This window comes from Microtus oregoni, unplaced genomic scaffold (assembly GCF_018167655.1).
Source record: "Microtus oregoni isolate MIOR12 unplaced genomic scaffold, Mior012 000067F_017, whole genome shotgun sequence".
In the NCBI taxonomy this organism is placed as follows: domain Eukaryota; kingdom Metazoa; phylum Chordata; class Mammalia; order Rodentia; family Cricetidae; genus Microtus; species Microtus oregoni.
The window spans coordinates 1-25,738 of NW_024543970.1; the positions used below are offsets into that span (position 1 = coordinate 1).

Sequence of the window (25,738 nt, forward strand, 5' to 3'; positions counted from 1 at the left end):
ACAACAAAACACACAAATCAGATTTTGCCTCTCTTCTAGACACAACCCTCTGTTACCTCCACTGTCCTCTGTCTCAGCCAGGTCAAGAGACTCTTCTGCTACAGCTGTCACCAGTACTCTGGTTTCACCATCCTGCCCCCCCCCACACACACAAAGCCTCTCTAGTCATTTTGACCTACTTAGGGTTCCCAAACGGGCCAGGCTGGTCTAGGACAAAGCTGGAGGCTTTGGTCATAGGAGTCACTCTGGGGTGTGGCCACCCCACCCCTTCTTACTTGCCCCAGCATTTGGTGACACAGCTCCACCTAGTCTGACTTCCCACAAGACAGGAATGCCTGAGGGTTTGGGCCCCAAAGGCAGCTTACCAGAAACCTGCAGTCCAGCTGAGGCAGCTGGAGAGAAGGTGCGCACCCAAATCACTCCATGAAGGATTTGAGAGCTGGGATGAGTTCCATTCTGGAGGTACCTTATGTACCAATCCGTATCTCTCCTCTGTGCCTCAGGAAAGTTCAGCACCCTAGCCGCCTGGGTTGACCCCTCCTCCTGTGGCATCCATGTACCGTGTCCACAAACATAGAGATAGCTGTTTTACCCTGTGCCCTATATCAATTCACTGATGCTACTTGCAAGCAGGGACAGAGGGGGACAAGGCTTTGAAGAAGGCATGAACTAGCTCTGCAGACTCAGACTCCTTCCAGTCCACTCCCCAGAGGATTCAGCCTGTCTCATCCCGAGGGCCTAGCAGAAAGAGGCAACACTCAAGGGGACCATGAAACACACCAGAGAGACAGCCAAGGGCTAGGGTCCAGCACCCAACCTAACATACACCCCTTGGAAAAACCTGCATACTGACATCTTCCCCTCTGTACATTCAGAGTCAGGCCAGCCATGGCCCTATCTGTGCCTTGGTGTGATGGTTTTGGGTGTGGGCAGAGAGAAATCTGGCCAGTAAGACAGCTGGTAAATAGTTGCTGATATTTATTGAGAAATGGGAGAAAGGCAGAGCCGTGAAGGAGCAACCTGCAGGAGGCCCAGGCTGGCCAGGGGTGTCCAGCTGGATGTAGGGCACAAAGAGGGCTCTGGGATCCTATGGCCAGTTAGGCCTGGCTGAGGAAGGCCAGGTAGGCACTACAGAGAGCGAGAACATGTCTCAGGCCTCAAAGTTTGGACCATCAGATGGCACATACATGGGCTCAATGTGAGCCCAGCTGCGGGCCTGCTCATCGGCCCCAGGTGAGCAGCTCAGCAGCCCGATGCAGGAAGATCAGAAGCAGTGTGTGCACATCACCCTCTGCTGAATGGGCAGCACTGGGCTCAGCCTGGAAGTAGCGGTGGAAGAGACTAGCCAGGCTGTAGCTCTTTGCGGCCTTGAGCCCTGGTGCCATGACTGTGAGCACGGTCCAGGCCCCTCAGCGCAGGCAGTGTGTCCAGGCAGACAGTGTCTTGGGGCAGATGAGCACCCAGGCGTTGTAGCTCTGGCAAAGTAGTGGGGAAGTCATAATCAAAGCCATTGTGGGCCACGAGGCAGATGGGGCCTTCCTGGCGGCTCAGGAAGCCCTGCAGTGTCCGCCCACATCGGTATTGAAAGCTGCCTTTCGGCAGTGCATCAGGCCTTCGCTGCTCAAACCAGTAATCTCACTGGCCTTGGCAGTAAAGGGGCTCCGGGCACATGCACAGTGTGAGCTTGTCCAGCACACGGGGCAGCACCAGAGCACCAGAATCGTCCCGCTCTGGGTTCTCCAGGCAAGAGCGGTGAACAGCAAAAAAGGGATATCTCCGCAATCTCAGGATCCATGTTTGGGAGCCCAGTGGCTTTCCAGGTCTCAGGAATACAAGGTCTCAGCCCGGGGCGGCTCAGAGCATGCTGACGTTCTCACAGGAACAGTGAGGCCTAAAGCACCAGAACCAAGTGGCATAAACCAGAGGCTAAAGAAATGGGAGCAAGGCCCTTTTGCCCGCAGCCCCTCAGGTCCAAAGCTCTATCACTCAGGGCCTCACTTCCTATGGCTCCACCCCAACCTCATGAGACCTTTGGTGCTAGGCAAAGTTTCTAAGACTCATATCCAGGACACCATGGGGCTGAGATCAAGTGACCAGGATCTGTTACTGCTGTCCATCCCTCCCTCCCTCCTTTCCCCAGGTCTCTTTGCAGCTAATCTTAGTTCTGCCACCTAACCAGACACAAAAGGCCTGCTGTGCCCAGGCCCCTCTCCCTTTTGCTGCGAGGCCCAGACCTAGTCACTGTCTCCAGCAAGGAGGGAGGCAGATGTAATCCACAAATGGTGCCTTGGCCCAGCTTCTTGGTAGACACCTTGGCTGGGAGCCTCAGGCATTATGCCCTGCTTTCTACCTTTGGGTAGCAGACACCAGAGGAATCTTACATTAAGACCCTAATTTCCCCATTTTTCTACCAAACAAGTGCTGTCTTAGGTTGGCTTCCTACCTGCCTCCTGGCTCATGACACTGTCCACCCATCCCCACCACACTGGCTTACCTGGGGCAGGCTCAGCTGGCTTCCTGGGCTGCTGGGCACCTGTCTCTGCACAGGCTGCTCCAGGCAGCCTTTAATCAGAGGCCACAGCCCGCCCCTAGCTACCAGTTTGGGCAACCAGGAGGCCTGAGGCCCGCAGGGACCTGTGCAGCCGGCTTGCTTACCGCCCCCTCGTGAGCTTGCAGCCACCAGGACACACGCCCCATGTTTACAGACTGGGAAGCAGGGCTCTGGCCGCAACGCAGGTTCCAGTGGAGTGATGAGTACTGTCATGGACCAAGAGGAATGTGTCCTCACAGGCAGGAGGAAGTCAGAGTGTCAAGGAAGCCTGTCTTCCACCAAGCCCTACCTCAAAGTCTCATAGGGTCTGGGTTGTGGTTGCCAGATCTGGATAAACCAGGTGTGGTGCTTCCTTAGCCCTATGCTGGGACACATTACACACAGACAGCTGATCCTCTTCTCCAGGTCTTGGTTTCCTCCATCAGTGAGGATATGGACGTCCTTCATGAGATTACCATAATCTCAGGAGTGACAGGGGTATCTACTTGGGTTATGTTAGTCTGTGAATGGGAAATCATGCTGAGAACAGGACCTTAGTCTTACTTTAGTAAACAGCGGGTGACCTCAGGAACATCTCCATATACAACTGTCTGGTTGCAGATCACCCCTACCTTGTGGCCCCCACTTTCTTAGCAGCAAGCAGGAAGGTGATCTCTGCTTTTGGGTTTGACACTCAGGGTTTGACACCTAATGTTGTTACAAGCATTTATTTAGTAGAGTTTTGGAGAAGGCAGGGAGGATAGGCAGTCAAAGGAAAGCCATGAGGTAATGAGGCCTGGACCCAAACAGCCCTGAGCCGATTTTTTCCATATCAGAAGTGGAAAGAGGCAGTCTGGACACCTCTAAGACTGTAGAGCAGTGCTTCTCAACCTTCCTGATGCTGTGACCCTTATATACAGTTGTGGTAACCCCAACCTTAAAATTGTTTTCATTGCTACTGCATAACTCTAATTTTGCTACTGTTATGAATCATAATGGAAATATCTGATATGGACGATATCTGATATGCAACCCAGTGAAATATGTCATTCGACCCCCGAGAAGGTCATAACCCACAGATTAGGAAATGCTCCTCTAAGGCCTTTCTTTCCTGCCTCACCTGACTTCAGGTGAAGGACACCATCAAGACGTGAGAGTAGCTAGAAGGCTAGACCATTCATGGCCTCTCCTGAAGATTTTATTCCAGAGCTAGGTATCCAGCACTGTGGGCCTGGCCTCCCAAGGTTGTGTAGTCAATGCTGTACCTCGCCCACTGCAGGCACTCCTGAGTCTGTCATAGAGAACAAGGACTTGCTTACCCATCAGTGTCTGAGCAGAAAGGGCCTAGCACCCAGCTGTCCAAAACTATCCAGGGAGCCTGGGGGAGCAAAGGTGCAGTTACAGGAGCAGGGTGGGGCAGGCCGCCACAGGTGTGATAATGGGCCTCACTAAGTCATTCCTGTTCCGGTGCTCGAAGGGAGGGAGGTGGTTGTGACAAGTATACTACTCAAAAAGATACTGGGTCACTGTTTCCTGGACAGCCAGGGGATCATAGGGAGAATTCCCTAGTGCCTTAGGAAAGAAGGAAGAAATAGCCTGGCTGCCAAGGACATGGCAAAGAGGGCATCTGCAGGACCCTGAGGCAGGAAAGGCGGTGAAGGGCACAGAGGCAGGAAGAGGTGTCATCACAAGGTGCAGTGCAGACCTCCAGGGCTAGGCATGGTCACCCTAACCAGGCAGTATCAGAAAGGAATGGAAGCAGCAGAGAGAAAAAGCCAAGGCCCACTGGGGAAGTAGAAGGGTGCCATCTGGCTAACCTAGAATAGCAGGGACGAGGACAAGAAGAGAGGCTGAGCATCCCAGGCCAGAGGGGAAGAGTATGATAAGCAGAAACAAACAGTAGTCTGGAGGCAACTTCTCAGAACATAAGGTTTCTTTTATTTCTAGCTCCCCTGTCCTACCCATCTCTGCCTGCCTTCTCCACCTCCCTCTTCCTTTTTTTCCTCCAATTGCAGATACCAAGCAAGTGGAAATTCATGTAGGCCATGAACAGAACTGGAACTGCCCGCCCCCCCCCTCCGCAACAGCTCCAGGAAGGGCCTTCTCCCCCACATTATCTTGTGTCTCTGTGCAGTCTGTCAGTGAGGATCTTGTACTTCTGGGTTACTTCATCAATCCTTGCGGCTATACAGAAAAAGAAACACAAACAACAAAGTCAGTTCAGCGCTTGCAAGCTTGAAAGAGGCAGAAGCTGCCAGTCCATACAAGACTCCCTTGTCTTCCTACCAGAGCCCCGTCCTCCCTATTCTGCTCAGGCTGTCATTGGGCATGACCAGGTGGTAAGGGGACCACTCCCACCTGGTCCTCAAAGGGCTTGGAACTTGGGGGTGCAACATCTACCATGACCCAGAAACACTGATCAGGGAGCTGCTTTGGGAGCCCCTTTGACTGGTGGTAGGCCAGTAGCTCAGGGGTCTCTGGTTGAATCACACTGACCAGACAGTGTCAAAGCTCAGACCAAGATGGGTGTCTGCCACCTCAAAGGCCAGGAGTTACTCTGGTTTTGATGGTGAGTGGTTTTAATCAGATACCAATATGTGCACACAGTAACAAAGCCAGCAACACAGAACTGCTCTAAGGCTTTTACAGCAGTGCTCTCCACCTTCCCAATGCTGTGATCCTTTAATACAGTTCCTCGTGTCGTGCTGACCCCAACTATAAAATTATTTCATTGCTAATTCCTAACCGTAATTTTGTATTGTTATGAATCGTAATGTAAATATCTGATATGCAGGATATCTGATATGAGATCCCCAAAGGGATCACCACCCACAGGTTAAGAACTACTGCTTTAGAGGAAGGACATTCTCGAAAGTAGTTGCTACAGCCCAAGCTGCCCCGATTTGATGGACACATCCTGTAAAAGCATCCACCTCCAGGGCCCTAACCAGACAATTACTGAATACCAATGAGGGATTTCTGCCCAATTGTAAGTTCTTTGCTTGTTTGTTTTTTTAACATATATTTCTGTTTTAAAGATTAGTTTATGTGTATGAATGTTTTAACTGTATGTTTCTACGTACACCGTGTGCATGCCTTGTGCCTGTGGAGACAAGAGGGTGTTGGCTTCCCTGGAACTGGAGTAAAAGATGGTTGTGAACTGCCACGGAATGGTGGGAACTGAACCCAGATACTCTTAACTGCTGAGCCATCTTTTTGGCCCCATGTATTTCTTTTATGTATGTGTATGCACATACAAGAACATACATGTCCTTAGCACACATGTGGAAGTCAAAGGACAACTTTCAAGAGTTACTTCTCTCCTTCTGCCTTGTAGATTCTGGGTATCAAATCCAGGTTGTCAGGCTTCGCAGCAGGTACCTTTACCCAATGGGCAATCTCACTCTACTCCTTTTGTTCTTATTCTGTGTTTTACCAGGCTGACCAGGAACTTGACTTTCCAGCCAGAATGATCACAGGTCACAGGTATGCCAGGCTGGGTATTCCCAATGCAAATGCAGAGCTCTCCCAGGTAAGTGGAAGGTAGTTTCTCATAGAGGCTAAAACCTATAATTGGTGAGGTAGAAAATGAGCAGGCAAAGGTTCAAGTGGCTCTGTAGTAGATTTGGCACTGCTCCTTTTACCCAGGAATGCCTACTGCCCAAGAATTTGTCTCAAGGCACATCAGAAATCTGCACTAACAAGAACTGAGCCGGGAGCCCACCATCTCCACATCCCTGAGGCCACTAGGAACCAAAGCATGGGGTGGGGGTGCCTAACTCATACTGCCAAGCTGGCTACCACTGCTAGTATGCCCTACTCACCAGTGAGTGGGCACAATGTTAAGACTATTAATGATCCTTATTGTAGTAATGACAGCATAGATTATGAACAATTTACTAATAGTAATTATGTGGACTATAGTGAGAGCAACAGTGACACTGGTAATTGGGGTAAATACTATAATAAATTTTAAGATGGAGGATCCTCTTATAGCTCAATAAGTAAGAAAAGACTCTCAAGTGTCTAATATACATTTGGCAGGTATGTGCCAGGGCAGAACATAGAAAGAAGGCCAGCAGTCAGAGAAAATCCCAATAAGGACCTGGTTGGTTATACAGCTACTGGAGAGGATGAGGGAAGAGTATCACAAGTTCAAGGCGAACCTGGGCAACTTAGTGAGACCCTTTCTCTAGTACTGGGGAAAAACGTCCCCAAAGGAGACAGCACAAAGCCTATGATCTAAGACCAATACTTGGGGGAAAATCAGTGAAAACAGCTATAGTCAAGTGCTTTACTTTCTGCTCACTAAAACAGTTGGGGGAAATAATACACTAAATCAAAAAGCTTGGAAGGAAAGGCTGGGAAGTGAGTAGTCCACAGGGTACCTAAAAGGACCTAAAAAGCCCAGCGCTGTGAAAATGCCCAGGAGAATCTGAACAAGTTTTTAGTCCACCTCCTGGCTGACCCTGAGACTGAGCAAACAAGAAGTGGAAGAGAAGGAAGCACTGTCAACTGCTTAACTGTTGGTGAACAATAGGAATCTAGAAAAGTCCAGAGTCCTCCAAAATGAGACATATAACCAAACTGGCAAAAGCCAGAAACAAGCAGAAAACAAGAAAATGAAGAGACCTGTTACATACAAGACCTGTTTAACAAGAATACAAGTTGGTCAGGAACCAAAAGCTATGGAGAAACCCTGTCTCGAAAAATCAAAAAAAAAAAAAAAAGAATACAAGTTGGTTTCATATCAGAAGCTAAGAAGGCCAAATGGCAGTGGAATGATACAGTCAAAGTATGGAAGAACTGTCATCCAAGAGCAAAGAGCCAAATGAACCTTCAAAAGAGGGGGAAGCCAGATGCCTCTGAAAAGACTTTTGTGCAGTGGATGGTGGTTAAAACAGAAACTCACAAGTACTCCAAGTGCTGTGGAGTGCTAATTCAAAAACAGGAAACCTATATCATACCTCCAACCCCCAAGGCTCAGGAAACATCAAGGAAGAGGAGACGGAAAGACCATAAGAGCCAGAGGTTAGAGAGTACTCAAGCAAAACAGGGTCTTCTGAACATGGCAGGGACATTGCACTCATGACTCACAGTGACTGTGATTGCTTACACAAGATCAAGCCTGTCGACATTCTAGCATGAAGCTGGAGCAGCTCACAAGTCCCCACCCCTAATGATGGAGCTACTGGCAGCTGATGAATGCTAGGGTAAGGATAGGCAGTTTTCTTTAAGAATGAGTCCCCTGGTGCATCAATCATGCTCCAGTGAATGGCCCTACACAAACACAAACACACACACACACACACCACGTGGACAGCACAAATTAGCTTTCGTGGGATTTATTTTTAAAGAGGACATTATGTTAGAAGAAGAGTATGGATAAATCTGGAAAACATTAAGGGTAAGAGTAAGGGTTGAATATGAACAAAATACATGTATAATAGTCTCAGAGAATTGATAAAAATATTACATTGAATTTTTTTAATGAAGGAGAAAATAAGGAAGGCATTCTAAGATCAACAAAAACTGAGGGAATTTGTCACTGATGGACCTTCCCTACAAAGCATGAATGAACACCAGATAGTGATTATCAGCCTATATCAATAAAGAACTTGAGGCCAAGCAGTAGTGGCATCTGCCTCTAATCCAAGTACTCAGGAGGCAGAGGCAGGTGGATCTCTGTGAGTTCAAGACCAGCCTGGTCTACAAGAGCTAGTTCCAGGACAGGAACCGAAGCTACAGAGAAACCCTGTCATAAAAAAAAAACAAAAAGAGAGGTAGGAGAAGGAAGGAGAGAGAGAGAAGGAGGGAGGGAGGGAGGGAGGGATGGAGGGAAGAAATAAGAAATGAATGAACTTGAAAGCCCGGTCTATGATTCACATCTGTAATTCCAGCATTTGGGAAGCAGAGGCAGGAGAATCGCTGAGTATTTGAGGTCAACTTCATCAGCATAGTGAGTTTCAGACCATCCAAGGCTACAGAGTAAGACCTTGTGTTAAACAAACACCAATAAAAGTAAGAAGACAGATAAATATGACAACTAGCATAAATGTTTTTCTTTTTTTTTTATTTTCAAGACAGGGTTTCTCCCTAGCTTTTGGTTCCTGTCCTGGAACTAGCTCTTGTAGACCAGGCTGGCCTCGAACTCACAGAGATCCGCCTGCCTCTGCCTCCCGAGTGCTGGGATTAAAGGTGTGTGCCACCACCCGCCGGCTGCATAAATGTATTTTTGATTGTAATTTTCTTCTAATTTCAAATGCAACTGCATAAATCAGGAATTATAAATCTACGTTGATGGGCATATAATAAATGCATTTTCAATCTAAATTTAAAAATAACTTAAGTGAGAGAACAAAGAAATTCTATTAAAGCACACTTTTGTGTACTATTGAAATTAACTTGGTACCAGAGTGCATTAAGTTATTATGATGAGACTGACGCGCTACCGAGGCACCTGCATTAAGTTATTAGTTGTAATCCTGAAGGCAAATGGGAGAGAATGAATATTTTTTTAAAAGTTTATATGATCCAGCAATTCTGCTTTAGACCAAGAGAATCAAAAACACATTCACACACACAAAAAAAATCTAGCAACGTTATTCCTAACAGCTAAAATGAAGGAATAATTTGTATGTTTCCTAATAGATGAATAAACAAAAATATTTTATTTATTCCTCACAGCCATATCAACCATACAAAAGAATATAGCACTTGGATGAACTTTGAAACTACTGTGCTTAGTGAAAAAGGACAGTCTAAAGGTCACACACTGTTCAATTCCATTATAAGAAAAATGTCCTGAAGAGACAAGACTATAGAGAAAGACAGTAGATCAGTGTTTGTCAAGGGCTGGGAATTGGGGGAAAAATGGGAGAGATTGCTATTTTTTCTTTCTTTTTTTTTTCTTTGAGATAGGGTCTCATTATGTAGCTCTAGCTATCCTGAAACTCATTACATAGACCAAGTTAACCTTGAACTCACAGAAATTCACCTGCTTCTGCCTCATAAGTGCTGGGATTTAAAGGTGTATGTCACCACACCTAGCTTCTGCTATAGAACTTCTTTGGGGAATAATAAAAATTATTCCAGGGGCTGGAAAGATGGCTCAGTGGTTAAGAGCATTTGTTGCTCTTCCAGATGACCCAGGTTCGATTACCAGCACCCACAAGACAGCACACAATTGTCTGTAACTAAACTCACGAGGGATCTGATGGCCTCAGTGGGCACTGTACCCACATTGTACACAGATATAAATGCAGACAACTATACTCATATACATAAAATAAAAATAAATAAATATTAAAAAAATATTCCAGACTTAGTTGTGATGGTTGTTCAACTATATGAACTGTGTTAGTATCCTTTTAAAAAAACACACTAGATTGTTTACTGTTGAAAGATTGAGTAAAGATGTTATTAAAATAGGGCTTATGTGCAACTCACTTGTATAGCATATATAAAGTCCAGATTTAATCTCCAGTGAAGTGAGAAAAGGAAAAAAATATTTTTACCTTATGGATTTATTTTGTTATTTGTTTTCTTATCTCTATAGTACAAAGACAGAAAAAAAAAGAGAAACAGACTAGAATAGAGAACTCAGAGACTCTTGATGACTAGCAGAATGATGGCTTTATCGACCAATGGGGAAAAGAGAAACAGACTAGAGAACTCAGAGACTCTTGATGACTAGCAGAATGATGGCTTTATCGACCAATAGGGGAAAAGAGAAACAGACTAGAATAGAGAACTCAGAGACTCTTGATGACGAGCAGAATGACGGTTTTATCGACCAATGGGGAAAAGAGAAACAGACTAGAATAGAGAACTCAGAGACTCTTGATGACTAGCAGAATGATGGCTTTATCGACCAATGGGGAAAAGAGAAACAGACTAGAATAGAGAACTCAGAGACTCTTGATGACTAGCAGAATGACGGTTTTATCGACCAATGGGGAAAAGAGAAACAGACTAGACTAGAGAACTCAGAGACTCTTGATGACTAGCAGAATGATGGCTTTATCGACCAATGGGGGAAAAGAGTGCATTTCCATTAAGTGCTCCTGGGAAGATGCACATTCATACAGAATACAATGAAACTGGACTCCCATCTCATGCTATAATCTGGGAAGATTACTAACCTAACCACAGAAAGGAATGATATAAAACCTACTCTTTGCAATAGTAGGAATGCTATCTACAGTAAATATAAAAGATGCTTTCCATAAAGGAATTATGGCTACATTTGACCACACACAAGTTATGAAAAGATAAGCCACATTATGGTGGAAGATGTGTATACTATGCTAAGCATCCAAGAACCTAATATACCATATATAAAACAAGCTACAAATCAATGAGAAAACATGAAGTTTTTACAAGTTAGACTTTAACAAGTACTTTACAAAAAGGAAAGCTTAAATAATTAATAAATGTATGCAAACGTGCAACTCTGTAGGCACTCACTAAAATACAGAATAAAACATGCAGGAAAATGCTGTTACACATGCCGTACACATCATCAACTAAAGTCAGGCCACGGCTAGTGCTGATGGGGATATGCAGCTATGGGACATCACATGGGGGCCAGGCAATGTGGCAGGCTGGAGTAACTCTACTCCCAGAAAGACATCCTGGAGAAACTGGTACATGTCTACACAAGGAGATATGTTCAAAAATGCCCAAAGCAGTGCCATCTGTAAAAATCTCAAACTGACTGGGTATGGAGGCTGATGCTTGTCATCCCAACACTCTTGTTAAGTCTGAAACAAGCCTAGGCTATATAGTAAATTCTATTCTCAAAAACAAAGAAATAAATAAAAGAACCCCCAATTGAAAGAAGCCCCAAAGTCCAGAAAGAGTGGACGCTGATTACAGCACTGACAGCACAGTGTGACACAGGATGTGCCAGCTGGTTTTATGTCAACCTGACACAAACCAGAGTCATGTGGGAAGAGATTGGAATCTCAGTTGAAAAAATGTCCCCACCAAATGGTTTGATGATAGATGTGAGAGGGCCCAGTTCACTGTAGGTGGTACCACTCCTGGGATGGTGGTCCTGGGTGCTGTAAGAAAGCAGGCTGACTGAACCAGTAAGCATCACACCTCCATGGCTTCTGCATCAGTTCCTCCTCCATGTTTCTGCCTTTGGTTACTGCTCTGACTTACCTCAGTGATCGACCGTGGTGTGGAACTATAAGATAAAATAAACCTTTTCCTCCCCAAGTTATAGTCATGGGGTGTTATCATTGCAATAGAAACGCAATGACATGGGGTAAGATGTAGCACTAGATGGCAGGATCAACAAACCAAGGCTGGCTGTGTATTTTCATAGATGAAATTTGGGGGAAACACAGCCACACTCATTAATGCAGGACCAGGTATGGTGTTGCAGGCCCAGGCCTTTCATTCCAGTTCTCAGAAAGCTGAAGCAAGAAAATTACCATGAATTCAAAGCAAACCTGGGCTTTACAGAAAGACCTTGCCTCAAAAAAAGTACAATAACAAACTTAGAGGAGTATAATTAAAATGAAATGCAGATACAGTTTTGCTCCTAATAGCAAAATTATAAAAAGAAAGGAAATGAAAATAGGTTAAAGAATAGCAAGAAACTGATGAAAATTATCATAGCCAGCATCTGTGGTTGCCAGAATGTGGTTTATTTCTTTTAGTTTTACCTCTATACATCTCTGAGTTATCCCAATTTCCTGTCAGGAATGCTGGAAGCATTTTTTTCAAGGGAAAGAAAACAAGCATTAAAATCAAAAATTAAGCAGCCAGTCTCCTAAGAACTGGCCCAGCACAGAAAGGCAGAGGCCCTGCCATGGAGCATACTTGGCCTAAGTAGGCAGGGAAACTGCCCCTCAGCCCCAGGCACTTACCTAGACTTATCCCAGAGTTGCTGCTGCCCCAACAGTTTGGATCTCCTTGTTGCTTCCTCACTGCTTCCATAGCTTCAGCAGAGGTGTCTGCAATCTCCATAATGACTCTCAACAACTGCCAAGACAAAGAGGACAGGCAAGCATCAGTGAGGCTCGTCTGCTGACATCTGTTGCTTCCCACCCAATCTTACACTGAAGCCCCAAAAGACAGCCAACATAAAGAGACAGAACTCTCAGCTGGAGAGTTTCCCTTCAAACCCAAGTCTCCTTCTTCCTGGCTCAGTGGTGACTACACACTATCATGGTACTCTGGCAGCCCTCAGTTTAGTGACATGCTACCACTACATGCTGTGACAGTCTGACTACAGCAAATGGCAGGGCAGAAAAAGAAACATTCTACCAAAAATGCCTCTGTAATGAGAGTTTCCCTGTACTGGGAGCCTTATGAGAGGTTTGGAAATCTTGGGTTTTCTTGTTCTAACCTAAAATCAGCATCATGGCACTGTGAGCCAAAGTCAGAATTGTGCACACTGCATAATAATGGGAATTAAATCCAGCTGCTGAGCCTGGTTTCTGAGAAGCGGAAATATGGCAGAGCCATGTTCACTCAATGGCTTAGTCACAAACCCAACTGCCTCCTATCTTGTTTGTTTGTCTGGCCTAGTACTCGGACACAAGATCAGAGCTAGCGCAGCAGGTTTGGGCATGTGAGAACAACTCTAGCATAGAAACTAGGACCAGGGCACCAGACTGAGTCAAGTAGAACCCAATGCAGGGAATGCATGAACCTCCCTAGAGGTATGAGAGGTAAGAATGGAATTCTCCTAAATCGCGGGGGCGGGGGGGAGCTCTTGGAGATAACGTCCACATCAGCTCTCATCACCTCCCCAAGGTGCCAGGAATGTCTGTCCTCACCTGACAAAGGTCCCAGATCCAAAGTACTACAATGTGATTAGTTGAAGAGCCCAGGCCAAGCCCTCTCAAGCTCTTTCCCAGCCCCTAGACCTGAAATCAGGGGCTGCTAAGGTATAGATACAGAGATAGGGAGGTGTCTTACTTGACCACAGGAAGCCAGAGTCTGATAGACAGCTTGGATGATGGGGCCACTTGGGTGCAGGCTGGGTTCTGGGCGCTGGCAGCACTGTCCCAGCTCATCATCATAGACTTGGAGGAAGGCCAAAACGAGCTGGTAGAAGTCAGAGATGACCAGACGAAGCTTCTGATCTATGGGACTGCTATCAGTCCCTGCTTTATGCCATGCAAAGCACTGCAAAATCAAGGGTAACAGTCACTTGAGGATGCTCTGCCTAGCCAGCCTGGGCTGCCATCAGCCTACATAACACAGGCTGATATAACATAGCACACCTTAGCAAGGAAGAAAGTTTCCATAAAGGAGGAGATTGGGGGTGTGAACGGAGCCTCAGCTCTGAGGCTAATGTTTGCACAGGCCTCAATCCCCATAGCCAAATAAATATCTAGCCTGGTCAACAGATGCCAGTAGGGCTGAATTTGAGAAGACATGTGAAGGTGTACAGTCAGGCCTGGTGCACAGCTGCCACCTGAAATCCATTATTTCCTTTCATGCTCAGACCCTCAGCACCTACCTCAGCACTCTCACGGCATCTCACTGAAGCCTCACAGCACGCCGCGCTGAGGGGGACATCACTTGCCCTATTCAGCAGAGCCTGTTCCCCAAGTCCCAATGTCCCCAGAGCTGGTGCCCTTTACCTGGTCTCGGAGTGTCTGAAGCTTAGTAGCACTCTCTTGCAGATGCCTGGCCAGATCTACCACCTTCTCTCCCTCTGACTGGGCATCGGAGCCAACCCTGCAGAGGAAAAAGGAGAGGACATTGTCGGCTCTCTGCTACTGCTGCTGTAGGCAGAAGGCCACTATAAGGTCTGCCGCCTTAGTGAACAGAAGCAAGTTGGGGTGATACCAGGTAGAGCCTTTCTGGAGACCTACTCTGGCAGGTCATCACATTGCTTGTTGACAGAGGACTGTATGTCCAGGGGCCATGGGTCATTCTCAGGCTTCAAGATTGCCCACAGGTTGGGGCTGGAGAAGAGCTCCCCCAGCAAGGCCTCATTTTTCTTTGTGGTGTCTTCAATGTGTTCCTTCACGCTGCAAAAACAGGACAGGCACTGAGTACACTATTATCAGCAGGAGCATTAGCCCAGCAGTCCCAGATGGGGAGCTCTACTGCCTACATTTCTAGCCTCTGCTTGTTTTGGCCTCGCTAATGGCCTCTTGCCTACAGACACCCAGGTGTTAATTCTACTCCTATACATAAAGGTTAGTTTCCCCCAAAGTCTACAGTGCAAGGATCTCAGGCAATGACCCAACATCCCAGAGACACAGCTATCCCTTGTTGGGCCACTGCCTGACCGACCCCTAAACAGCCAGTCCAACCCCCAAGACAGTGACTAGAGTTAACTGTCTCAACTTATCAGTTCTGTAATTCCTGGACCAATATGTGACTATTGCTGCCACAGGGGTACAGAGAGACTCCAGATGAAGATATTTTCCCTTACCACCCTACCACCCCCAGCTAAGACCAAGACTTATCTGTCAAGGGCACCCACCTATGCCACTGACACCTTTACCTAGAACTACTGGAGCATCCAGTGGCCAGGCTCTGCATCATATCCAGCAACTGGTCCATGAACTGCAGCTGCTTCTGGGGACACTCACAGCCCTGGCAGGGAAAGCCACATATATTTGCCACTAGACCCAGGTCAGGCCTAGACAACTGTTCCAGATGCCCGATCCTATGCTGCCCTTGCTGTGGCCAATGGCAAGCGACCTGGCCAGACAGTTCCTCTTTCCTGTCCCTGACCCTTGCTGGTAGCCTCTTGATTTGGCTCAGCAATAGCATCCTCAGACTTCTGCCACAAAGTGCTCCTTCTGAGGCCACATTTCAGGCTGCAATGACACCTGGAAGCACACTGCAAATGCAAAACGCAAAATGTTGTCAAAACATATTACAGTGTGAGTTTGTCACACAGCCAGAGGGGGAAAGCTTATTGAATGGGTGGGTGGCATGCAGCAGGGCCTACTAAAGCAGAATAGAGCTCACGGGGATCTGATGGTAGCCTATTCCACAGGGACACCTCCAAGCAAACACCTCAGTCAATCCCTTCTGGCCACGAATGGCAGAAGCCAACAGGTACAGCATGAGGCCTGGAGGTGGCCTGTTCTCCGGCAGGGGCCCCTAGACTTTCCATCAGGAAGGCTACAGGTTTCTGTACAGCAACTTGTGCAGGGCTGACCAGGTCTCCTGCTTGCCCATCTGCCCAGGTGATGCAGGGAGCTGCCCAGTGAAGAGTCCAAGGCTTGCCTTCTTCTAGAAAGTCGGTGATTCCCCAGGAGCAGACACTATCTTAGAGGCCATGACCGCTCCACAAATTCCTGTGAAAATAGGGCACCAAGCAAGGCCTATTCCCTTAAGTGTACCTTCTTACCACCCTGGCCTGGCACACACAATTCTGAGGAAGACTAATCAAAGAGTCACTCAATCACCATCACCAGTGCAAAATCACCTTGAAGAGCAAACAAAGACTGAAAGCTGGTGGTAAATGCAGATGCTGAAGTGAAAGGAGCCAAGTGGTCCCTGGAGAGGAGTAGTCACAGAGAAAGCCCAGTTCCAAGATTCACTGCCACCGAGTTGATGTGGGATGTCCTTTTGTATATGTGTTACTCTTATTGATTAATGAATAAAACTGCTTTAGCTTATGGCAAAGCAGAATATAGCCAGGCTGGAAAAATAAGAGAGAGTAGGCAGAGTCAAGGAGACACCATGTAGCTGCTGAAGGAGCCAGATGCTGGAACCTTACTGGGTAAGCCACAGCTTCGTGGCTATATACAGAACAACAGAAATGGGTTAATTTAAGATGTAAGTGTTAGTTAATAAGAAGCCTGAGCTAATAGGCCAAACAGGGTTGTAATTAATATAGTTTCTGTGTGATTATTCAGGTCTGGGCAGCCAGGAAATGAACAAACAAACTCTGGCTACAATGAGTGAGTTAGCAAAACACATTCCAAACATCTTCAAACATCTTCAAACTGACACTTGCTTCTGGGACATTTTATTTTACTTTATTTTACTTTCTTGTTCACTCAGTCTCCCCATTTACCCAAGAAACACACCTGCAGGACAGCCGGGGGTAAAAGGTATTACACTGCTTAAACTGGAAACAGTCGAGACAAAAACACAAGTGCAGCTGTCATTCAAGACCTCACAAGGCTTTTGGTCACTTAGTAGAGAGTTAGCTCCATTACCTCCCCCATTGCACGCTCTGGAATGGTTGTGTAGCCTGCTTAGGGTTTCATCATCACAGACTTGCCCCATGTAGTCCTGCTCAATATCTCCCAATGAGCTCCCCAAAGCCACTTACAACCCTTCTGGATGACCTTACAAGACCCTAGGTAGAGTTAACCTCCAGCAGGCTGGTCTGTGGTTACCTTACTAAAGCCCATAACTAAACCATACTCTGTCTCCTCTCTGCTCCCAAGCAAAGGGCAAAACCCAACAATCACACTCTGGGAAGGTCTAAAGAAATGGTAAAGTGTGAATTTTTATGAATTCATTCTTCAGACCTTACCAGAGTATGATTGCTGGGCCTTGTCCCTGCCTCTACCTTACTACATCAGCAAATCCAGTGGGTCTGGCCACTCCTCTACTTTCCCCATTATCACTGGCATTCAAGCTATTATTTCACATGCTTGGCCACTGCTGTAAACTGCGAACAGGTCCCTCAAGGTCTATTCTATCTACCCCATCTTCACATCTTAACCATGGCTATTTCTGTCAGACGAAACAGAAATTTCTGTTCCTTAGCTCCAAGTTCCCTAGGCCACCACCTTACACACACTAAACCCTTCTCTGGCCTACAAAGGCCATCACACCTGCCCAGTCTGTTCTGTTCCCTTCCCTTGTTTTCATTTGGCTTTAGCCTAATCAGCCTTTTAACAGTTGTTTAAGCATATCAAGCACAGACCACCCCAGGGCCTTTGCACTTGCTATTTTCCTAGATGTTCTTTTTTCATTTAGAGACATTGGTTTTTGTTTCAGTTTGCTAAAATTTAATTCAGTCCACAAATTTTAAAGTATATAGTAACATGACAGGATAGTCAAAGAACAAATTGGCCATCACCATAGTCAATTTTTCTTTACAAATTTATTTACTTATGCTATGTGTCTGGCTGTTTTGCCTACATGTGTATCTGTGTACCAGATGTGTAAAGCACCCAAGGAGAGAGAAAAGGCCATTATATCCCTTGGAAATGGAGTTACAAGTGGTTGTAAGCAACCATGTGGAGGCTGGGTAGGACTCTAACTGACTCTAAACCTATCCTCTGAAAGAGAAGCGAGTACTCTTAACCATTGAGTCATCTTTCCATCCCCATGGTCACATTTTAGAAACATATCTAGAACCCCCAAAACAAATTCTAGACCCATTAACAGTCATTTCTTATTGCCTCCTACCTGAGCCCCTAGCAATCACTATGTGCCTATCTTTCTTTGTGGATTCACCTCTTCTCAACAGTCTACACATAAGGAATCTTGTAACCTTTTCTTATGACCTTATACTACCATTTATTATCTGACTGCTTTTCACTTAGCATCCTCAAAGATCATCTACGTTGTCACATGTAGCTGTGATGTCTTCTTTCTTGAAAATTATCTCACTAGTAAATGGGCATTAAAGGGCACTTCTACTTCTGAGCCACTATGAACATTCACAGTGAATTCTGGCACATGTGTGTTAACTGTCTTCTACAGTAGCTGCACAATTTTATGTCTCTATTAGCAATGTATGAGGGTTCTTGTCTCACCATCCTTGTTAGCCTGTGTTATTTCTTTCTACTTCTAGACATTATGGTATGAGTGGAGCATAATACTGCATTCGTAATTTTCATTGTTCTTGTGATCAGTGATAAAAAGTATCTTTTCGTGAACCTCTTGCTAGCTTTTCCTCTCTGCCCCATTGCTATTGCATCAATCATGCAAATAGTTTGTAGCTAGAGGATAGTGGAACTGAAAGCCTTAGAGATATGGCATCGAAGAAAGAGATGAAGAAAATGACTACATAAATCGGTTTCAGAAAGTCTGAACCAGCCCTCTCTGCACCGCTGACTGACTACTAAGCCAGGGGAAAAGCCAGGCCCAGGTCTGAGGTTCACCACTGGGTGGCGCATACAGGATGCATGGTAAGAAGGTGAGCTGACAGTGGAAGTTCAGGCCAGAGAGGAGGGATGGACCTGGCTGCATAAACTAAAGCAAGTCTGCTGGAACACATGGATCTCAACTCTCCATGAAATTTAACAAGATTCAAATACTAGCCACCATGTCCAGGAAAAAAATCCATAAAAATCTGACCCGTGAAAAGCCATGAAGACCTCAATTTGCGTTAGAAAAGATGTTCATTAGACGCGAGGCAGATGAACTGACAGTTTTAAGCAGCCATCAGAAAAAATGCTTATACAACTGTGAACAAGAAACAAAAAACATGAAGTATCAGTAAAGAACCAGAAGAGAAAGGAACCATGTGACAACTTCAAGCAAAAAGCAAAACAAGAGAAGTATGGCCCACTGCATATTGGGAGATACAGTTATACTTATCAGTGTTAATGTACTGAGGTAACAAATGTTCCACAGTGAGGGAGGTCAAATGGGGCCAGTGACAGAAAACAGATGGGAATTCTATGTTCTTAATCTTCAATTCCCTGTGAACCTGCCCTACTTAAAAACAAACCCTCACTGGAGAGACTCAACAGCACAAAGCAGCACATCCTCACCAAAAAATGGTTCATTAGTTCCTCAAAACTGAAAACAGAATTACTACATACCTAGCTCATATCCAAGAGATATGACAATGGGGATCAAACAAAAACACACAGACTGTCCACAACCCGTCACTCACAACAAATAATTGGAAACAATTATTTGAAATTTAGACATTTTAACGGTAGGGTAGGGTTTCTCTGAATTAACTATGAGGTAGGTCAGGGACCCTCAGGTAGGGTAAAGTACATGGGTTTGAGAGCCACAGTCCTGAGTTGTAGGCCTAGTTCAGCCACCACGTGATCTCAAGTGAGTTTCTGATACCTAGTTGGGAAATGGAGCTAAAAAAACATTGTCTGCTCAGGATGGGTGTGACAGTGACTGAAATATATTACCTATCTTGATACTATATATTACGTACCATACTAGCCAAGTATGACATCAGCAAGTGAGAATACACTCTGTCCTTTTGATCATCATGAACCAGATATCCACCTCTATTTCCATTTCTACTACAAGCCTCCCCATTCTGTCTATCTCCCTCAGAGATTTCTGGCAGCGCTTAACCTAGGGACGCCTAGAGAAGCAATCTTGCCAGGCATGCAGGCTCTGGAGCCAGAAGCCTCTCCCATCCACTCACCAGCCTAGGACAAAAGCATGTGCATCCTCTGTAGGGAAACAAGAGGGTCCTTTCTTACCATCAGAAGATCCCGGTCATCTGGTGTACATAACATCAGCTCATGGCCTAGCTTCACCATCTCTGTTAGAATACAAAGACCTTGTCACTACAGACACCCTCTCAAAAAGAGGAGGATACAAGACATCCCAGAACTAAGAGCAAATAGGGTACTACTAAGGCTTCTCTTTCTAGATATGTTTACAGACACAGAAGTAAATGAAGGGTTATTCACCATACTCTGTACACAAGACATAGATGATCAGTTGCCTGAGAAGCCATCAGAAATTAGAAGGACTCCGGCATGCACCACATGTCACCCTTTTAGAGACTTCATGAAGTTAAAACAAAATGATCCATGGCTCACATCTGTCCATGTCCCAAATGCCTTTCATTCTCCTGACATGTCATCTTGAAGGTGAGTCTAGGCTCTATTTTACAGATAAGGAGTCTGAGGCCTCACAAGGAACAGGAAACATTTAGCACATCTTTGCATGGCTATCTAGTATATAAACAAAGGCCAGAAAGTAGTGTTTCAGAAGTACCTTCAACCCCTCACGGGCCAGGCTATGCCTCAGCAGCAACAGAGCAGGTGTAAACCTGTGTAGGACATGTTATGAAAGACTCACTGGAAGAAGTGGCAGAGAGTATCTATGTGGCCCTAGGAATACTCTGCAGATGCCACTGTGTCCCCACACCAGCCTGCTTCAACCACAGCCCTTAAACCCTTTTGACCCTGTCTTCCTCCTCTCAACAAATTCTGCAGAGCACACCTTTCCACCCATTCCCCAATATCGTGCCTCAGTCACTGCAAGAGCTGTACTGCTGCCTCCGTGTTCCTATGTTTACTACAGTATCCCCACAGAGCCTGATGAACCCAAAGGAAGATAAAACCTGTAGTGGCATTTCATTCCTATTTTTATAAATAAAGCTTGCCTTAAGATCAGGGAGTAAAACAGCCACACTGGTCATCAGACCAGGTAGTGGTGACACACACCTTTAATCCCAGCAGCCACATCAGTTTGCCATGGAAACCAGGTGGAAGTGGTGCATGCCTTTAATCCCAAATCTAGAGAGGATTATAAAACAGCTCACAGACACAGTCTCATTCTGAGAGTCCTGAAGGCAAGATGTCCATTTTCAGACTGAGGTAGAAGTAAGAGCCAGTGGCTGGATGTTTTGCTTTTCTGACCTCCAGGTTGAACCCCAATTTCTCTCTCTGAGTTTTTATTAGTCATGTTTCAGCCTTCCTTGGAATAAAAGCCAATGCCCTTCCATGATCTATAATGCCTAGCAGGCGCTAACCCTATCCCATCCTGATTTCCAATCCGCCTCAGCCGTCTTTGTTCCCTGCTCTTCCTCAAAGCTGCCAAGCATAGCCCAAATCAGTGTTTTGCATTTGCTGTTCCCTTGCCTTGAACAGTACTCTCAACCTGACTGATTTCCTCCCTTCTGCCGTCTTCTCAATAAGACCACCCTTCTTCCAACTCTCCCTAAGTCACCTTTCTTTTTTAACTGGCAGTTTACACCCTTCTCAGCAGCCTATCACTGAGAAGTTTTGTCTTCTTTAGTCAGCATCTGTTATCCATCATCTGATATTTAGGTTCCACAAGGGTGACACAGTACACTACTGTACCCTAGCACTTCAAACACTGCCTCACGTGTCAGCCAAACTTGAGAACTAACCACTACCTGTCCTTGTTTCTACTTCCACTCTGACAAGTACTCAATACATTCTAAGGAGATGACGGAGGCAAAGGCCTTCATCTTCACAGAGGGAAGTAAAAGCTGGATCTAATGAAGTTCAGACTGCAGGCTAGGGCTTTCCAGAGAAATCAAGTACTGTTTCCGAGCCTATGAGTGGAATCCTGCCAACAGGAAACACCCTACTGAATCCAAGAGGGCAACTCTCCCCAGATAACTGATTTGGCAATGCCAGTTGGTGCACAGTTAGAGGCTCAAGTTAAGTTCACCCACCCTGCAGTATTCTGAATACACACAAGCTGATGGAAAGTCTTTTAAATTTTATCAATGTTTGGCCACACTACAAGGAAGGAAAAAACCCTACCCTTTTACACAAATTGCATTTTTGCTCATCTTCATCTAATTTTCATACCAAGTTAAAGAGACTTTCTACAAAAACCCATCAAACTAATAAGGTTACAAGGCAAATCATAGCAAGGAGCAATAGGGGACTCATGGGAATACCATGTGGACAGAATATGCACACAAACCAGTGAAAAGAGACGTCTGATAACATCAAAACAATCATGCTCTCTACGTCTCAGTGCTATGATGGGCCAATGTATTATTTGGTCTTGTGAGAAGCCTCCCATACACCGTATCAGGGAAGGCCCTGATTCTAGAAGGCTCTAATAATAAGCACAGAGCATACACCATACAAAATAAAAGATCACTTCATAGAAATTTCACAACTCAGGAAGACACTGTGACCAAGTTCAAAATTGTCCAGAATTCACCATCAAATGTCACACTCCCATAAAGAGACCTACCCTGTATCTTCATATCCCCTGCAGTTCCTTTCAGTGAACTGAACTTGTCCTGCAAGGAGGGACAGACCCTGTGGGAAAATAGCAAAGTCGGTCAGGTGCCTGACTCATCACCCCTCCATAACTATCCTCTAAACAGAGAATTACCTGTACAAGCTAAATGCCAGTGAAAAGACACTTTTAAGTGATTTGTTTAGTATCATGTGATTATTACCATCAATTATTATGGGAAAATACTTGAGAAAAATTTCCCTCAGAAATGTGAATACTCAAAGTTCTCCCACACAAAAATGGTGGGTGCCGGGCTGGAGAGATGGCTCAGAAGTTAAGAGCACAGGCTGCTCTTCCAGAGGACCCAAGTTCATTCCCAGAACCCACATAGTGACTCACAATCGTCCATAATAAGATGTGGTACCGTCTTCTGTCTTGCAAGCATCTATGCAACCAGAATACTGTATATGTAACAAATAAATAAATCTTTGTTTTAAAGTGATGTGTGCACAAGAAGGGAAGACTTTGGAACCTCACAATCTGGCCTGAGCGCACACCAACTGGGGCATTCACTTTCCATTCAATCCATCTCGCTCACTCCTTGTCAGTCTGGCCAGCCCTGATTCAAAGGTCTTCCAATGAACAATGACACCTCTTTGGCCAATGGGACTTCCATGGGACTCTATTGCCCTCTTGGAGTGAAAGCTGGCTAGGACCAGAAACTGGCTTTCCCTTAGGTATCCCTGGAGCCTAGGACATCTCTAGGCAATGACCAACACAAAAAATGAGGCCAGTGAGTATATAATGAAGGAACTATGGTTGCCTCTACCATTAGTAAATACCAATGCTATATACCCTCTTTTTAGAGAAGGTCATTTTATAGTTTTTTGTTGTTGTTGTTGTTTTTTGTTTTTCAAGACAGGGTCTCACTCTGTAGCCCTGATAGAACTCACCAGTCTGGCTTGAACTCAGAGATCCATCTGCTTTGCCTCCCAGATTAAGGGCGTTTGCCATTGAGTTCTGTTTCATTTTACGCTTTTCAAAATCCCCAATTCAATCCATGTGGGATAAGCCCACACGTAGGCTCCCAGTTTGGGTTTTAAAAAAAGTTCATTGCTACATCATCCCATCCATTACTGATGATGCTGTCTCTGCTGCTTTTGGGCTACCCTGGCAAGAGTGAGTTGGAGCAGCAGCAGCAGCTGGTCATTCATAGAAAAAAGTCTTGCTGAGCTCTGCTTTGAGACCCTTGAAGGCTCCAAAGGAAAAGGCTCTGATCACAAGACTGTGCAGCCCTGTCCTTGAGGGAGGCACACAGATAAGCATAACAATGAGGCCTCAGTGAGCTGCAAGCCTTGGAAGAGTTCCTAGCTGGGTAGAAAGGTTCTACAGAGAAAGGCAAGGGAGAAGGCCTCCAACAACTCCCATTCCCTCAGAAAAGCCCATCCAGCCCTGATTTCCACCCCTGGTTTGGCTCTGGAGCCTTAGAATATGTTTTTGCCCCCCACCAGCCCAAGGAGCTAGTCACCTAAACTAAGAGCTCTGGATGTAGGTAAAGCAGGTAACCCCCAGACAACAAAATGTTCTTTCTGTAGGACTATTGTATCACCTTGGTGATATGTGTGGCCTAGACCATAGTATCTGGGCCTGTTGACCCAATATTGTGGAAAAGACACAGTGATTAAACAGGACTGACTTTTTCTTTCCTGGAGTCATACTTGCCCCCAGGGTTGCAGCAGAGACAGGTATGGGACCAGGCTGCCTTAGAAACACTGCCCCCAGGATACACTAAGGAAAGCCCTGGTTCTTTGAAAGTTGGGGTGAGGAAGAACAATCTAGGAAGCTATTTTCTGTTACTGGGTTTTTGGATCATCAGGTGCCCATCAAGCCAACAGTAATCATAATTCCATAAACATAGACCACATCAAATCCCAACACAATCACAAGCCCAGGGCTTTCATTAAAGTTCATCGTGTACTGTCAGGACTACTTCTCCACCATCTCGGCCAAGGCTCTGTAGCCAGCACTGTTAACTAACCAGCTGCTCTCCTGGAACCCTTTGAGAGGACACATTCCCATGTTCCCCCCAGGAGACACCCCAAGAGAAGGAAAAGAATACAGAACATTACCGCATACACATCCATTCCAGTATGTCCAACCGGTACTTTGAGGGCCTACATAGCAGATCCAGAATTGTCTTTGGCTCTGCAATATACAGACCATCAAGGAAGGGGCAGCTTACAACCTAAGCAAGGAAAGGAAAAGTAAAAAGAAAACCTGTTACTGTAGGGTAGCAATGCATTTCTGTCAATTCGTGCTCAGGACCCCTTCCTAACCCTTCCACACACTTCCCACCTCCAAGAGCATGGTGCCAGCCAGAAGCACCTCCTGGTCTTGCCAAAAGTTCAAGTCCCTCTCATCTTCACCCAAGCCTCCTGTGACTTGCTACACCACCACTTTTAAATGTGTTCCCTCTGGGCTCCATGGCCACAAAACTAGGAAAATGCCTAAGAGTGGGTTAGAAAGACTAACATTAAATCTGAGGGCTGGTGGATGGAGAGTGAAGGTGATCAGAGTCAAGGGCAAGGGGAGATGGGAGGGAGGTTAGTGAGGGGGACAAGGGTCCTGGACTAGCTCTCTGACTTTACACTGCTGCACGTACCTTAAGTGCACCTGGAATCCCTACCTCTAATCCAGCAAAATGGCTGTCCCCAAACCCAACTCCACCCACTTCTAACTCTTTGAGAGTGAGGCCTACACCCTCCATTTCTTCACACACTCCAAGTTCTCAGCCTCAATATTACAAAGTTCGGTGGAGACTGCATGAGCAGAGGTCCGGGAACCCAAAGAGCTAAGACAGACAATCCACAAGTCGCCCCTAAGGCTTTGCCAGGACCCACCACTGTGGATACCTGTGGAGTGGCCAATTTTCACAGAAAGCTCCAGAAGGCCTTGAGGTAGGGCCCTGCCTGGTCTCCCATCCTGGAGTCCCTGGCTTACAGTACCTTCAGCTTTTCGAACACCTCCACAGCCGCCTTGACCACACGGTCATCGCCCACATCATCGCAGTAGCTGTCACCAGAGCCGCTGCCGCTACTGGCGGCTGTACCCTTCTCCGCCATGTTTTGCGTTCTGAAGCACAACCGGTTCACGCCCCCAAGCTTACAGGCCGCGACCACACAGCTACGCTTACAGCAGTTACTTAGGTCTTCCCGCCCACTAGTCTGCGTGCGGCAGGGGCGGAGCCACCCGTCAGTCCGTAGGGACAGAGGCCCACGCTCTTTCTCACTGAGCCTTCCTATTGGGCTGCAGCTCGGCCATTGTCTGCGCGCGCCTCAGGGAGCAGAGTGCAGCGAAGAGGAT

At 46.1% G+C, this 25,738-nt stretch overlaps 1 protein-coding gene and 1 pseudogene across 2 annotated transcripts; both read right to left on the reverse strand.

The window, feature by feature from the left end:
- Positions 1-1,150: 1,150 nt before the first annotated feature.
- On the reverse strand, positions 1,151-1,916 carry LOC121440400 (annotated as a pseudogene).
- A 2,704-nt stretch (positions 1,917-4,620) lies between these two features.
- Positions 4,621-25,497, reverse strand: LOC121440402 (HAUS augmin-like complex subunit 7). 2 transcript variants are annotated; one of them, XM_041641165.1, is made up of 10 exons: positions 25,381-25,497; positions 24,505-24,620; positions 22,388-22,455; positions 19,897-19,958; positions 15,018-15,109; positions 14,377-14,535; positions 14,143-14,239; positions 13,472-13,681; positions 12,415-12,529; positions 4,621-4,714 (listed from the first exon to the last, which is right to left on the reverse strand). In XM_041641165.1, the coding sequence occupies exons 1-10, from the start codon at positions 25,495-25,497 to the stop codon at positions 4,644-4,646; spliced, it is 1,107 nt and encodes a 368-aa protein (XP_041497099.1). In that variant the 3' UTR covers positions 4,621-4,643. The 2 variants fall into 2 exon arrangements, with proteins under 2 accessions (XP_041497099.1, XP_041497100.1); XM_041641166.1 differs by lacking the exons at positions 14,143-14,239; positions 14,377-14,535; positions 15,018-15,109.
- Positions 25,498-25,738: the final 241 nt, after the last annotated feature.